The sequence below is a fragment of the Salvelinus alpinus genome, chromosome 15 (genome assembly GCF_045679555.1).
Source record: "Salvelinus alpinus chromosome 15, SLU_Salpinus.1, whole genome shotgun sequence".
In the NCBI taxonomy this organism is placed as follows: Eukaryota; Metazoa; Chordata; class Actinopteri; order Salmoniformes; family Salmonidae; genus Salvelinus; species Salvelinus alpinus.
In genome coordinates, this window is record NC_092100.1 from 55,560,324 (window position 1) to 55,573,960 (window position 13,637).

The window sequence follows — 13,637 nt, forward strand, 5'->3', positions numbered from 1 at the left end:
GTTTTTGCGCATGTCTAATCGACGTTTTCTGGGATGGGTTTGTCGGTGGAAACAAGATGGCGGCTCTGGCAAGAGCGCCAACATATATACTCGAATAGATGTCAGCAGTATCCCTCATCGAGCATTTTGTTCACAACCTGCACGTATTTCATGCATCATGAAGACCAGGAGGATGTTTTATAGTAGGGATTGAATAAACTAGGACCGTTATTAAAGTCAGCAAGATGTGCGAGAGCTATGCTCGCTCGCTGCTGCGTGTGTCGGTGGCGCAGATCTGCCAAGCGCTGGGCTGGGATGCAGTGCAGCTCACAGCCTGCGACCTGCTCTCCGATGTTCTTCACAGATATATCCAGCAGTTAGCCAGGGGTTGTCATCGATACTCGGAGCTATGTAAGTACTGTATTTCAGACATGTCCACTGTAAATTAAATTAATCTGTCTAGGTATTGGGTCGCGTTGTTTATTCCATGCTCTGTGACTAGCGCCTTCTTCAATCAAGGCCTAGTGTTAAGGTTGTCAGAGACTGTACAGTAAAGTTAGCCTAGCTCTTAGTCATGTAAACAATGACTAGGTTGGTTTGCAAAAGTCATTTCCCAAAATTACATTTATTTAATGTTTAGCTAACTACAATCGTTATATACATTTAGTCGCTTATGACCATGTTTGTTTCTCAATTTGAAACGGGTCATACTGTGGTGTGTGTGCTAACTAGCTTGCTCAGATGTCAACATGGGGGAGTGTTCTAACATACTGTAGTTCCAATGAAAACAGTGTGGCATCTTGTTTAGAAATGGGCTTAAAAAAAATACTAGGTAACGTTAGCTGTAAATGCCACTTTCTTTCCTGGGTTGAATTTAATCAATGATTTGCTGAAGGCATAATTGATGGTCTAAAAAATAACTTCTGTCTGGTTTTTGAAAATCTCTTACGTCATGCAATGGTGTAAAAGACTTCACTCAGTTAGTTTGTTATAGTGTATACTATAGACGGGTTGGTTGTTTAGCAACAACCGACGCATGCACAACTATGGGGCAAAACAGACAGTGTTGGCTTAGATTGTTGACAACATGTCAACTTTATTTCGTCTCCAATGTTTATTGAAAACATAAGTAAATTTGCACAATGTCATGAGCACTTGTCTCTCAAATATGTACTTACAGCTGTTGGTTTTCTAGCTTGCTAATTTGAGCTATATTGCATAGGCGTGACTTCAGTCAAAACACCTCAAAACAAAACATGGTATCAAGAACAAGATAAAACTAACTGAAACAAGCCACCTACGATCCCCCACATAGAAGCTTCTAGTCATTGTTGCCAACTATCTGGCCATCCAGAATCACAATAACACAGACTTCTGCCCCATTGAAGTGTGCGTATCGTTTCTTAAGTTATCAGCTAACCCATCTATAGTACATGCATCATATATGCATGCATAGAAGGAGAAGGAAACATAAAGGTTTGATCACGTCTCATGCATGCACTTTTCCTCTCGTCCTAGATGGGCGAACAGACCCAGTACTGGAGGACGTGGGCCAGGCCTTCAGACTGCTGGGTGTGAGCCTGTCCGAGCTGGAGGACTATGTCCATAACCTGGAGCCTGTGGGGTTCTCCCAGCAGACACCTCTCTTCCCCCTCAGCAAAAATAACATGCTGCAGTTCCCTCAGCCTGGAGTGGGGGTACGGGGGGATGCCGAGGAGAGGAGGGAATACATTCCAGATTATATGCCACCCTTGGTCTCTTTGCAAGAAGGTGAGGACTTTAACAATATTAATTGTGTGTCTGAGGGAACTGTGTGTGTGAGGTTAGGGCTGTGGGGGTCATGACATTTCGTCAGCCGGTTATTGTTATGTAAATGACTGCCGGCCTCACGGTAATTGACCGTTAATTAACATAAGGACATTAACATCTCCAGGCCTCCACACATACAAGCCGCTGATGCGCGCCTTTGGAACATCTACATTTAAAGTCTAATAAATTAGTTTAATATACATCATCACAATAAATACATTATTTATTTTAGGCAGGTCTAAAGAATCATGATATGAAGAAAATGTATTTCAGAAGAACAGAATGTATGTTATATGCTTAGCCTATTTCACTACACGTATCAACCACTGTTTGAGGAGCATGCAGCCTCTTGCTGTGCGACAGGTTATATTCCGCCAAAACTCTGTATGCCATAGACTCGCCAACAGTGTTCCTGCAGCTACCCAGTGCTTAATTTGGGAAACCAAGTGAAATCTGTTCTGGAACATCGATAGCAATGTTTTTACAATGAAACATATTGCATTAAACTGTTGACAGCCCCTCTCTCTGCGCACACTCGAGAAAGGAATGAAGGAGAGAGAGGCGGAGATGGAAGCCAAAGGTAATGTCAGCCTATTAATTATGAAAATTAAAAAAAAAATGCCTTTATTACTAGGCTATTCAAAATCAAATACAAATGCACTATAATTGTAGGCTAACTGTAAGCCACCCTGCACAATCAATGAGCCAACAGCATCACCTAGGCCTATAGGTTCTCTCCTAGACTCATGGATAGAAAGTTTGGAGCGTAGCATAAGGTAACCAGCCCATCCAGTATGCATAATACAGTCCAGTACTATAATTAGTTTAATTTTGGAGTATAGGCTAGACCAATTATGTATCAAAGACCTCTTAAATATATATATATTTTTTTAAATAAATAAATTCTGCCATGCGTATTTGGCTATAAAGGCAGAATTATTATTTTAATTCTGTATTTTTTTTCAGGCTTGGGCTCACATAGGCCTATGCATAAGCTCTAATACAGTGCCTTCAGAAAGTATTCACACACGTTAACTTTTTCCACATTTTGTTTGTAAAAATAGTCTGAATTTAAAATGGATTAAATTGACTTTTGTTTCCCGCTGGCCTACACACAATACCCTATAATGTCAAAGTGGAATTATGTTTTTCGGAATGTTTATAAATGTTTAAAAGCCGGGGCGGCAGATAGCATAGTGGTTAGAGCGTTGAACTAGTGACCGAAAGGTTGCAAGATCGAATCCCCGAGCTGACAAGGTAAAAATCTGTCGTTCTGCCCCTGAACAAGGCAGTTAACCCACTGTTCCTAGGCCGTCATTGAAAATATGTTCTGAACTGACTTGCCCAGTTAAATAAAGGTAAAATAAAAATTAAGCTGCCAAATCAATCAAACTCTAGTCAAACTGCTCGAGAGTGAGAATAGAATCCTCTCGCCTCGTTATCCAATACTAGTAATGCTGTTAAGGTAATCGGGTGGAATAGTTTCACAAATAAGAAAGTTGTTGCAGTGCATTGTGGTTAATGAGAGAACATCTAGACACTAATGTGATACAAAATCCCAATGTTGATACAAGATTGAATAGGCCTACCCATTTAGAAATATTACTTTGCATAATGGGGATAATCTAAACCAAAGGGAGATAAAATTTCCAGAGATCTAAATGGCACTCACACAGAGCATATACAGTGTCTTCAGAAAGTATTCACAACCCTTGACTTCTTCCACATTTTGTTGAGCCTGAATTTAAAATGGATTAAATTCTGATTTTGTGTCACAGGCCTAGACACAATACCCCATAATGTTAAAGTGAAATTATGTTTTTTGATATTTTTACAAATTAATTTAAAAAAATGTTATGGCAAGCCTAAATAAATTCAGGAGTAAACATTTGCTTAACAAGTCACGTAAGTTGCATGGACTCAATCGGTGTGCAATAATAGTGTTTAACATGATTTTTGAATGACTACCTCATCTCTGTACCCCACACATACAATTATCTGTAAGATCTGTCGGTCTAGCAGTGAATTTCAAACACAGATTCAACCACAAAGACCAGGTGCAAAGAAAAAAAGGGCACTTATTGGTAGATCGGTAAAAAAAAAAAAAAGAAGCTGAATATCCCTTTGAACATGGTGGAGTTATTACATTTACATTTAAGTCATTTAGCAGACGCTCTTATCCAGAGCGACTTACAAATTGGTGCATTCACCTTATGATATCCAGTGGAACAACCACTTTACAATAGTGCATCTAACTCTTTTAAGGGTGGGGGGGGGGTTAGAAGGATTACTTTATCCTATCCTAGGTATTCCTTAAAGAGGTGGGGTTTCAGGTGTCTCCGGAAGGTGGTGATTGACTCCGCTGACCTGGCGTCGTGAGGGAGTTTGTTCCACCATTGGGGTGCCAGAGCAGCGAACAGTTTTGACTGGGCTGAGCGGGAACTGTACTTCCTCAGAGGTAGGGAGGCGAGCAGGCCAGAGGTGGATGAACGCAGTGCCCTTGTTTGGGTGTAGGGCCTGGCCTGATCAGAGCCTGAAGGTACGGAGGTGCCGTTCCCCTCACAGCTCTGTAGGCAAGCACCATGGTCTTGTAGCGGATGCGAGCTTCAACTGGAAGCCAGTGGAGAGAGAGGAGGAGCGGGGTGACGTGAGAGAACTTGGGAAGGTTGAACACCAGACGGGCTGCGGCGTTCTGGATGAGTTGAGTTATTAATTACACTTTGGATGGTTTAGCAAAACACCCAGTCACTACAAAAATACAGGCGTCCTTCCTAACTCAGTTACCACTCAGGGATTTCACCATGGGGCCAATGGTGACTTTAAAACAGTTTCAGAGTTTATTGACTGTGATAGGAGAAAACTGAGGATGGATCAACAACATTGTCATAACACCTTAATACTAACCTAATTGACAGAGTGAAAAGAAGGAAGTACAGAATAATAATATTCAATTTGACAGAGCTTGAAGAATTTTGAAAAGAATAATGGGCAGATATTGTTCAATCCAATTGTGCAAAGCCCATAGAGACTTGCCCAGAAAGACTCACAACTGTAATCACTGCCAACGGTGATTCCTTAATGTGTGGACTCAGGGGTATTTCAGTATTCATTTTGAATACATTTACAAAAGTTTCTAAAAACAGGTTTTCACTTTGTCATAATGGGGTATGGGGTGTAAATTCAGGTTGTAACACAACACAATTTGGAATGTCAAGGGGTATGAATACTTTCTGAAGGCACTGTATGCTTATGGGTGTTTTGATTTAATCTTAGAAAGCACTGTCCGTTTAGTTGGGTTTGGCTTTGAAACAACATCCACAACGACCATGTTTTCCATTCAGTTTCAACCTGTTGTTCGAACTTCTTTCTTCAAATTGATCAGTGAGGTCAGTTTTAAAAGCATGATACTGTTCTGATGAGTGATTGATGGGATTTTCGAATGCATTTGCATTGATGTCAGAGTGGTTAGAGGGACAATAGAGCACTGAGTACCAGGCCATTAGCACCTGACAGTTGATAACGAGTTGTGTACTGAATGCATGTCCAGAGTGCCTAAGAGGAGATTACCGTGACCGCTTGACTGCGGTTATGACTCATCACTGCTGGAGTAGCGGTAATATGTTCACCGCAACAGCCCTACGTGAGACACGTGTGCGTGCTTTTGTGTGTTAATGGGGTTACGATGGACAGATAATCAGTGCTTTTTTTCTTTGTCCTTTAATACAATACTAATCAGAGGGCGAGATTGATTGAATGGCAGTGATGAACCTTTGACTTTCTCTCTCACTCTCCCTCTGCTTCTCTTTGCTGTGTCTCATCCTCTCTCCCTCTCTCTCTTCTCCCATCTATAGAAGAGGAGGAGGAGGAAGAAGCCCTGGCGGACATGGGCACCTCTGCCGAGGCCATGCAGGTCCCGCTGGACGATACAGACGAGGACATGGATGACGACGAGGTGGTGAACGATGAGAACCACCCTGTGAAGAGACACCTAGACAGCCCCGACGCCGCCATGGGTATGATGCCCACCTCCAAGAGGCCTCGCATGCACCCCGGCTTCAGCCCCGACTGGAGCATGGAGCCCAGGGAGCCCCTCACCTCCCTCAACCCTCAGCGTGTCCCTCCAGGCATGATGGCCTCCCATTCCCACGACAGCATGGGTTCAATGTCTCTGTCTCCAGAGACACCTGGGCCTCCGACATTGTTCAGACCCCAGCCGGTGACCCCAGGGAGACACTCTGATCATAAGTCTCATGGCGGTCAAGGCCGCAAAGGGCCCAAAGGCTCATCCCCTGGTAGGCCACGGACTAAGTCCCCAAAGGGGGTCAATGCTGGTGGGGCTATGTCAGGCAGCCCCATCCGCTCGCCCAAATCTTCCAAGGAGCGGAAAAAGTCCCCGGGCCGGACCAAGAGCCCTAAAAGTCCCAAGAGCCCCAAAATGGGTTCTGGAGTCAAGTCTGGTTCTCACTCCCAGGGAAAAGCAGAGGCTCAGGCCCTGGCCCTACAGAGACTTCCCCTGTCGGCCCTCAGCGAGAGGATGGGGAAGGAAAACATCCACGTGCAGCAAAGCCTGGAGGACCGCGAGCTGGCGGGTTTCGTCTCTGATAAACTCTGCGAACCTGGCGGCGACAACGCTGATATTGACGATTCTATCGACGCTGTGATCGCTAGGGCATGCGCTGAGCGAGAGCCTGACCCGTTTGCCTTCTCATCAGGCTCCGAGTCAGAGAGTGATGGCTTCTCCTCTCCACGGAGGCTTACTATCATGGAGCCAGGCGGAACGCCTAAGCTCTCACTGGGTGCCAACAGCCTGGGTAAAGACACTTCTACACCGCTTCACGTCAACGCAGGCGGTGGCCCCGGGAACTGGACCATGGACGACTCCATCAACGAGGTCCTACGTAAAGTAAACCAGGGCGGTCCAAATGCGGGACACCCCCAAGGCGAGTCATACCTGTCCTCAGCATCCGCCTCGCCCCCGACCCCTGAGCCCCTCCTCAAGATGTACGAGGAGAAGAACAAGCTTGTCTCCTCGGCTGACATCAAGAAGAAACTCAAGAAGGAGCTGAAGACGAAGATGAAGAAGAAGGAGAAAGGAGAGAAGCCAAAAGATAAAGAGAGGGATAAGGACAAGGGGAAGATGAAAGAGAAGAACAAGGATAAGAACAGGGATAAGAGCAAAGATTCTTTCTCCAAGGAGGCCAAGATGCCATGGAAGGACTTCGGTAACAAGGACGATGACCTCAGGGAACACTTCCTGGGTCAGAGGTCAGGGTTCGGCGGACCCGAGGGCTCCGTGATCAAGATCAAGTCGCGAGATGGAGGGGATGGCAGTGGCAGGAAGGAGAAGGACAAACACAAAGACAAAAAAAAGGACAAGGAGAAGAGCAAGAAGGGCAAAGACAAGCGGGACAAGGGTAAGGACCGGCAGAAGATATCCTCCCTCACCCCGTTCGGTTTGGGTGACATGCCTGCCCTGTTCAGCCCATCGACGTGTCTCCGCATCCCCTCCATGCTGCCTCCTCTTCCGCCTATCCTCCAGGAAAAGGATGTGAAGAGCAAAGAGAAGGACAAGAAGAAAGACAAGAAGGAGAAGAAGAAGAAGAAAGATAAAGACAAGGAGAAGGAAAAGGAGAGGGAAAAATCCAAGGAGAAGGAGAGGGAGAAAGAGGAGAAGAGGAAAGAGAAGGAGAAAGACAAGGAAAAACGGGAGAAGGAGAAAGAGAAGGAAAAAGAGAGGATTAGGCTCGAAAAGGTAAGTTGTGTTTTTCCAGTATTGATTTATAGTGTAGCGTTTATAACAGTGACTAACTGGTTGCTCTCCTTTCTTCCCTCTGTCACAGGTGAGGGTGGAGACTCCAGTGGCTGTCCCATCACCAGTCATCCCCAGGCTTACCCTAAGGGTTGGGGCTGGCCAGGACAAAATGTATGTTTCTCAATTCAATTAAACTTTCTGTCCATTTATATGTCCCTTCATTTAACTTACAGAGCATTCGGAAAGTATTCAGACCCCTTCACTTTTTCCACATTTTGTTACATTACATCTGTATTCTAAAATTGATTAAATAAGAGATACCTTATTTACGTAAGTATTCAGACACTTTGCTATGAGACTCGAAATTGAGTTCAGGTGCATCCTGTTTCCATTGATCATCCTTGAGATGTTTCTACAACTTGGAGTCGAGCTGTGGTAAATTCAATGGATTGGACATGATTTGGAAAGGCACACACCTGTCTATATAAGGTCCCAACGTTGACAGTGCATGTCAGAGCAAAAACCAAGCCATGAGATCGAAGGAATTGTCTGTAGAGCTCCGAGACAGGATTGTGTTGAGGCACAGATCAGGGGAAGTGTACCAAAAAATGTCTGCAACATTGAAGCTCCCCAAGAACACAGTGGCCTCCATCATTCTTAATTGGAAGAAGTTTGGAACCACCAAGACACTTCCTAGAGCCAGCCAAACTGAACAATCGGGGGAGAAGGGTCTTGGTCAGGGAGGTGACCAAGAACCCGATGGTCACTTTGACAGAGCTCCAGAGTTCCTCTGTGGAGATGGGAGGACCTTCCAGGACAACCATCTCTGCAGCACTCTACCAATCAGGCCTTTATGGTGGCGTGACCAGACTGAAGCGACTCCTCAGTAAAAGGCACATGACAGCCCACTTGGAGTTTGCTTCTCTGGCCATGAGAAGCAAGATTCTCTGGTCTGAGGAAACCAAGATTGAAGTCGTTAGCCTGAATGCCAAGTGTCACGCCAGGAGGAAACCTGGCACCGCTCATCACCTGGCCAATACCATCCCTATGGTGAAGCATGGTGGTGGCAGCATCATGCTGTTGGGATGTTTTTCAGCAGCAGGGACACAGGGTGATTAGTCAGGTTTGAGGGAAAGATAAACAGAGCAAAGTACAGAGAGATCCTTCATGAAAACCTGCTCCAGAGCACTCAGGACCTCCGACTGGTGTGAAGGTTCACCTTCCAACAGGACAATGACCCTAAGCCAAGACAACGCAGGAGTGGCTTTGGGACAAATCTCTGAATGTCCTTGAGTGTCCCAGCCAGAGGAGGGACTTGAATACGATCGAACATCTCTGGAGAGACCTGAAAATATCTGTGCAGCAACGCTCCCCATCCAACCTGACAGAGCTTGAGAGGATCTGCCAAGAAGAATGGGAGAAACTCCCCAAATACAGGTGTGCCAAGTTTGTAGCTTAATACCCAAGAAGACTTGAGACTGTAATCGCTGCCAAAGGTGCTTCAACAAAGTACTGAGTAAAGGGTCTGAATACTTATGTAAATGTGATATTTGTTGTTGTTTTTTTAATACATTTGCAAACATTTCCCCCCCCCAAAAAAACTGAAACCAACCATGAAACCATACATAGAAATACTGTACCGAACAAATTCTGTTGGCTCTGTGTAGCAAGGCAGCTGTATTGTTGATCCGCATGCAGTAATGTGTCATAGGCTCTGGTTTGACCCCCCCCCCCCTCCTCTGTTTCTCTTTATATCCATCTCCAGAGTTATCAGTAAGGTGGTTCCCAATTCCGAGCCACCGCTGCCGCCACCCAAGATGCCAGCACCCAAGATCACCGCCACTAAATCAGGACCTGGCAGTCGCCTTCAGCCCCCACCACCTCCACCCCTATTGTCCCCAGTTGTACCCTCGTTGCTCTCCCCCGCCTCCATTCTGTCCTCCAGCAAACTGCCTGTACGCAGTGTGATCACTGAAACTGTCAGGACGTACGTGGTGAGTCCCAGTCAGACCCTCTACCTCAACCATATAGACAATTATGTGTCTGTCATGCCTATCCTCTATCTCAGGGGTTCTCAAACATTTTAGGGGCCGGGGACCCCTTTTGTGATAGCAAATTCATCAGGGAATAGCTTACAAGGAGTTTTACTATGATGTCTGTAGTGCATGGCTGGACTAGTGTTGTCACGACACCAGAATTTTGACTTCGATACCAGGTTTAGTATCACAATACTCAACACAAGGCATATTAGCCAAAGTCCCAGAATGGCCCTTGATCCAGACAGAGAAACTCAGCTATTGCTCTGTTCAGTTGCTGGGCATCTTTTGAGTTCAACATCATCACATTTGACATTTTTTAAGTCAAATTTTTCAGAGACAGACATGTATGCTTTTAATGAATAAATTATACAATCAATGTGACTTTGGTAAAAACAATCTAACTACATAACAAAATAATGGCAATTTATTTGAATGGTAAATCTCTATTGATGAACTGGATGTAGCTTAGGCAGAGTCCCAATACAGGTGAATATATATTCAATAGGAGTGTGTGTTGCATTAGAGTTAGTGAGCATGTTTTGGATGATATGACGGGGCTAAAGATTACAGACAATCTGTTTATCTTCCATTTGGGACTTATATTATTGTACTGATCATCAACATTTGCATAGAAGTAGCTTATTTTATAAAAGTGCGCGCTGTCTCTTTAACCAGTAATGACTCATTCACAAGGCAAGAGGGGGGCGGTGGTCGGAGCCCTACTCACACACAGTCAGTTCGCTGAGGCAATAGGTCATCTTTGGGTGAGACACGTGAGAGAGAACGATTTTAAGTGAATTAATAAAGTTGGTGGCAATCAGCTTTAAAATCAGTATATTTTTCACGTTATAGTTTGCATATTATCACAAACATAGTACTAGGGTAGTGAATTGATGTTAGCTTCAGCTGTAAGCTAGCAAGGAAAGTTAGCCTGCACAGATACAGACTTGATGAGTGAGACACATTTGACAGAATTACCGAAATATCTCTTCTTCTTTTTTACCAAACCGCTTTTCATGTTCTAATATCAAAAAAGTACAGAAGTTTCGGTATACCGTGCAACACTAGGCTGGATGTGTGATGTACAGTTGAGTCAATTGGAGGTGTAACTGTGGATGTATTTCAAGGCCTACCTTCAAACTCAGTGCCTCGTTTCTTGACATCATGGGAAAATCAAAAGAAATCAGCCAAGACCTCAGAAAAAAAATTGTAGACCTCCACAAGTCTGGTTTATCCTTGGGAGAAATTTCCAAACGCCTGAAGGTACCACGTTCATCTGTACAAACAATAGTACGCAAGTATAAACAACATGGGACCACGCAGCCGTCATACCGCTCAGGAAGGAGACGTGTTCTGTCTCCTTGGTGCGAAAAGTGCAAATCAATCCCAGAACAACAGCAAAGGACCTTGTGAAGATCCTGGAGGAACAGGTACAAAAGTATCTCTATCCACAGTAAAACGAGTCCTATATCGACAGAACCTGAAAGGCCGCTCAGCAAGGAAGAAGCCACTGCTCCAAAACCGCCATAAAAAAGCCAGACTACGGTTTGCGACTGCACATGGGGACAAAGATCGTACTTTTTGGAGAATTGTCCTCTGGTCTGATGAAACAAAAATAGAACTGTTTGGCCATAATGACCATCATTATGTTTGGAGGAAAAAGGGGAGGCTTGCAAGCCGAAGAACACCATCCCAACCGTGAAGCACGGGGGTGGCAGCATCATGTTGTGGGGGTGCTTTGCTGCAGGAGGGACTGGTACGCTTCACAAAATAGATGGCATCATGAGGAGGGAACATTATGTGGATATATTGAATCAACCATCTCAAGACATCAGTCAGGAAGTTAAAGCTTGGTCGCAAATGGGTCTTCCAAATGGACAATGACCCCAAGCATACTTCCAAAGTTGTGGCAAAATGGCTTACGGACAACAAAGTCAAGGTATTGGAGTGGCCATCACAAAGCCCTGACCTCAATCCTATAGGAAATGTGTGGGCAGAACTGAAAAAGCGTGTGTGAGCAAGGAGGCCTACAAACCAGACTCAGTTACACCAGCTCTGTCAGGAGGAATGGGCCAAAATTCACCCAACGTATTATGGGAAGCTTGTGGAAGGCTACCCAAAATGTTTGACCCAAGTTAAACAATTTTATAGGCAATGCTACCAAATACCAATTGAGCGTATGTAAACTTCTGACCTACTGGGAATGTGATGAAAGAAATAAAAGCTGAAATAAATAATTCTCTCTACTATTATTCTGACATTTCACATTCTTAAAATAAAGTGGTGATCCTAACTGGCCTAAGACAGGGAATTTTTACTTGGATTAAATGTCAGGAATTGTGAAAAACTGAGTTTAAATGTATTTGGCTAAGGTGTATGTAAACTTCCGACTTCAACTGTATATTCTTATTTTAATCCTGAGTGTCTTGTTGCTTACACTTTCTCTCCGTAGATTCGTGATGAGTTGGGGAACCAGATCTGGATCTGTCCTGGTTGCAACAAGCCTGATGACGGCAGTCCCATGATCGGCTGTGATGACTGCGATGACTGGTACCATTGGTAGGAAAGGCTTTGCTTCATCCATTCATTTATCTACTGTGGTTCAGTCCAGCTGATATGACTAGTTATTGCTGTAGAAGGATAGTGAGGAACATGTACTAGGATACTAGTTGTTGAACCGAGAAAATATACTTATGCTGCACTGTGGAAAGCTGATATCCACTTTTACTTTTATGTCACTCCAACTTCCCTCCTTTTTTCACTCACTCACTGATTCCGTCCTTCTCTTCTCAGGCCATGTGTTGGGATGGTCTCGGCCCCTCCCGAGGACCAGCAGTGGTTCTGTGTGAAGTGTGCTGGCAAGAAGAAGGACAAAAAACACAAGAAGCGGAAGCACAAAGTGCATTGAGACTATGCAAAACAAAGCACACTTTGGACTTTTCATTAGCTGGACTGACTGCTTCTTCAAGCCATACTGGAACACTCTTGGCACTGGCTGTAAAAAAAAAAAAGGAAACAAAGAAATTAAAAAATGACAGATAAGACATTCACACATCCTGATGATTTTAGTGAATGACAGACTCTTTAACCAGCACATATCCAACCTCAGCTTTTAAGGCTACGTCCTAGTTCTGTAACCTTCTCCCAAAGTGTGCATGTGGCTTGCACACTAAAAGCATTGGGTTGATGTAAGCATTGGCTGGAGAGAGTTTCCACCATTGTTTAAATCTAGAGAATTAGGACACAGTCTTTGTTGTGAGAGCCCTTGGCCCAGCGTTCAGTAGGTGTGATGACGTCACAGAGATCATGCCTTTCCATCATCGTGGTTACAAACCGATCACTGTTGAGTTCAATGTTGTCAAAGATAGCATTGGCATGGTATGGAGAAAAATCTACATTCATCCATCTTCATATTATTCTTGTTGTTTTGTTAGTATTTCTATAGCCTGGTCCGTTCGTTATCTGTTTGTGCTGTCTTGCCAACTCTTATGGCCTTTGGCTTGAGTTGGAGATGGCAAGACAACACAAACTTATCTTGGAACAAGGCTAGTATTTCCACAAAAAGTTCAATAACATCGAACTGAATGACAGATTCAGATCCCCCCGGTTTTCTGCAGTATCATTTAAATATGTCATGTATATAAAGGTAACTGCATTTGTGTGTATTATAAAATGCGTAAATACCAACTTCCAACCAAGCCCAAGTGCATTCTGTTCTTAGGAGTCTTCTGACTTGTTAAATCCATTTCCAAATTATTGGTTTTTAATGATTTTCTGTATATTTTTTTAATTACATTTTAATTTTTTCCCCTTATGAATTGCCCCCCAATCAGAGTTATACTGTAGCTGTGCTCGTTGTACACGTATCTCATTTTGCTGATATTTACAATATTAAAGACTAACCGTCTCATTGACATCCAATTTTTTTTCAAAAGAATGCACTCATTTGTACTTAACTTCTCTACGCAACTTTACTTTGATATAATTTGAGGGCATACGCACTTCTATCTTCCTTCATGCATTTACATTGATTGTTCTGTGCAATTTTGAACCTTTCC

The 13,637-nt window shown here is 43.9% G+C and overlaps 1 protein-coding gene across 1 annotated transcript; it reads left to right on the forward strand.

Moving 5' to 3' along the window:
- The first annotated feature begins 19 nt into the window (after positions 1–19).
- On the forward strand, positions 20–13,500 carry LOC139540374 (transcription initiation factor TFIID subunit 3-like). The gene is made up of 7 exons (XM_071344161.1): positions 20–390; positions 1,498–1,749; positions 5,640–7,540; positions 7,629–7,711; positions 9,306–9,534; positions 12,032–12,138; positions 12,373–13,500. Exons 1-7 carry the CDS (start codon positions 225–227, stop codon positions 12,485–12,487), a joined length of 2,853 nt encoding a protein of 950 aa, XP_071200262.1. The 5' UTR covers positions 20–224; the 3' UTR covers positions 12,488–13,500.
- Positions 13,501–13,637: the final 137 nt, after the last annotated feature.

What these genes read in the sequence shown, in the direction of transcription:
- LOC139540374 (XM_071344161.1), top strand. Translation starts at nt 225, where the DNA reads ATGTGCGAGAGCTATGCTCGCTCGCTGCTGCGTGTGTCGGTGGCGCAG. An exon ending in AGAGGATTAGGCTCGAAAAG is followed by an intron (nt 7,541 to 7,628) that starts GTAAGTTGTGTT and finishes CCTCTGTCACAG; the next exon opens with GTGAGGGTGGAGACTCCAGT. An exon ending in AAACTGTCAGGACGTACGTG is followed by an intron (nt 9,535 to 12,031) that starts GTGAGTCCCAGT and finishes TTCTCTCCGTAG; the next exon opens with ATTCGTGATGAGTTGGGGAA.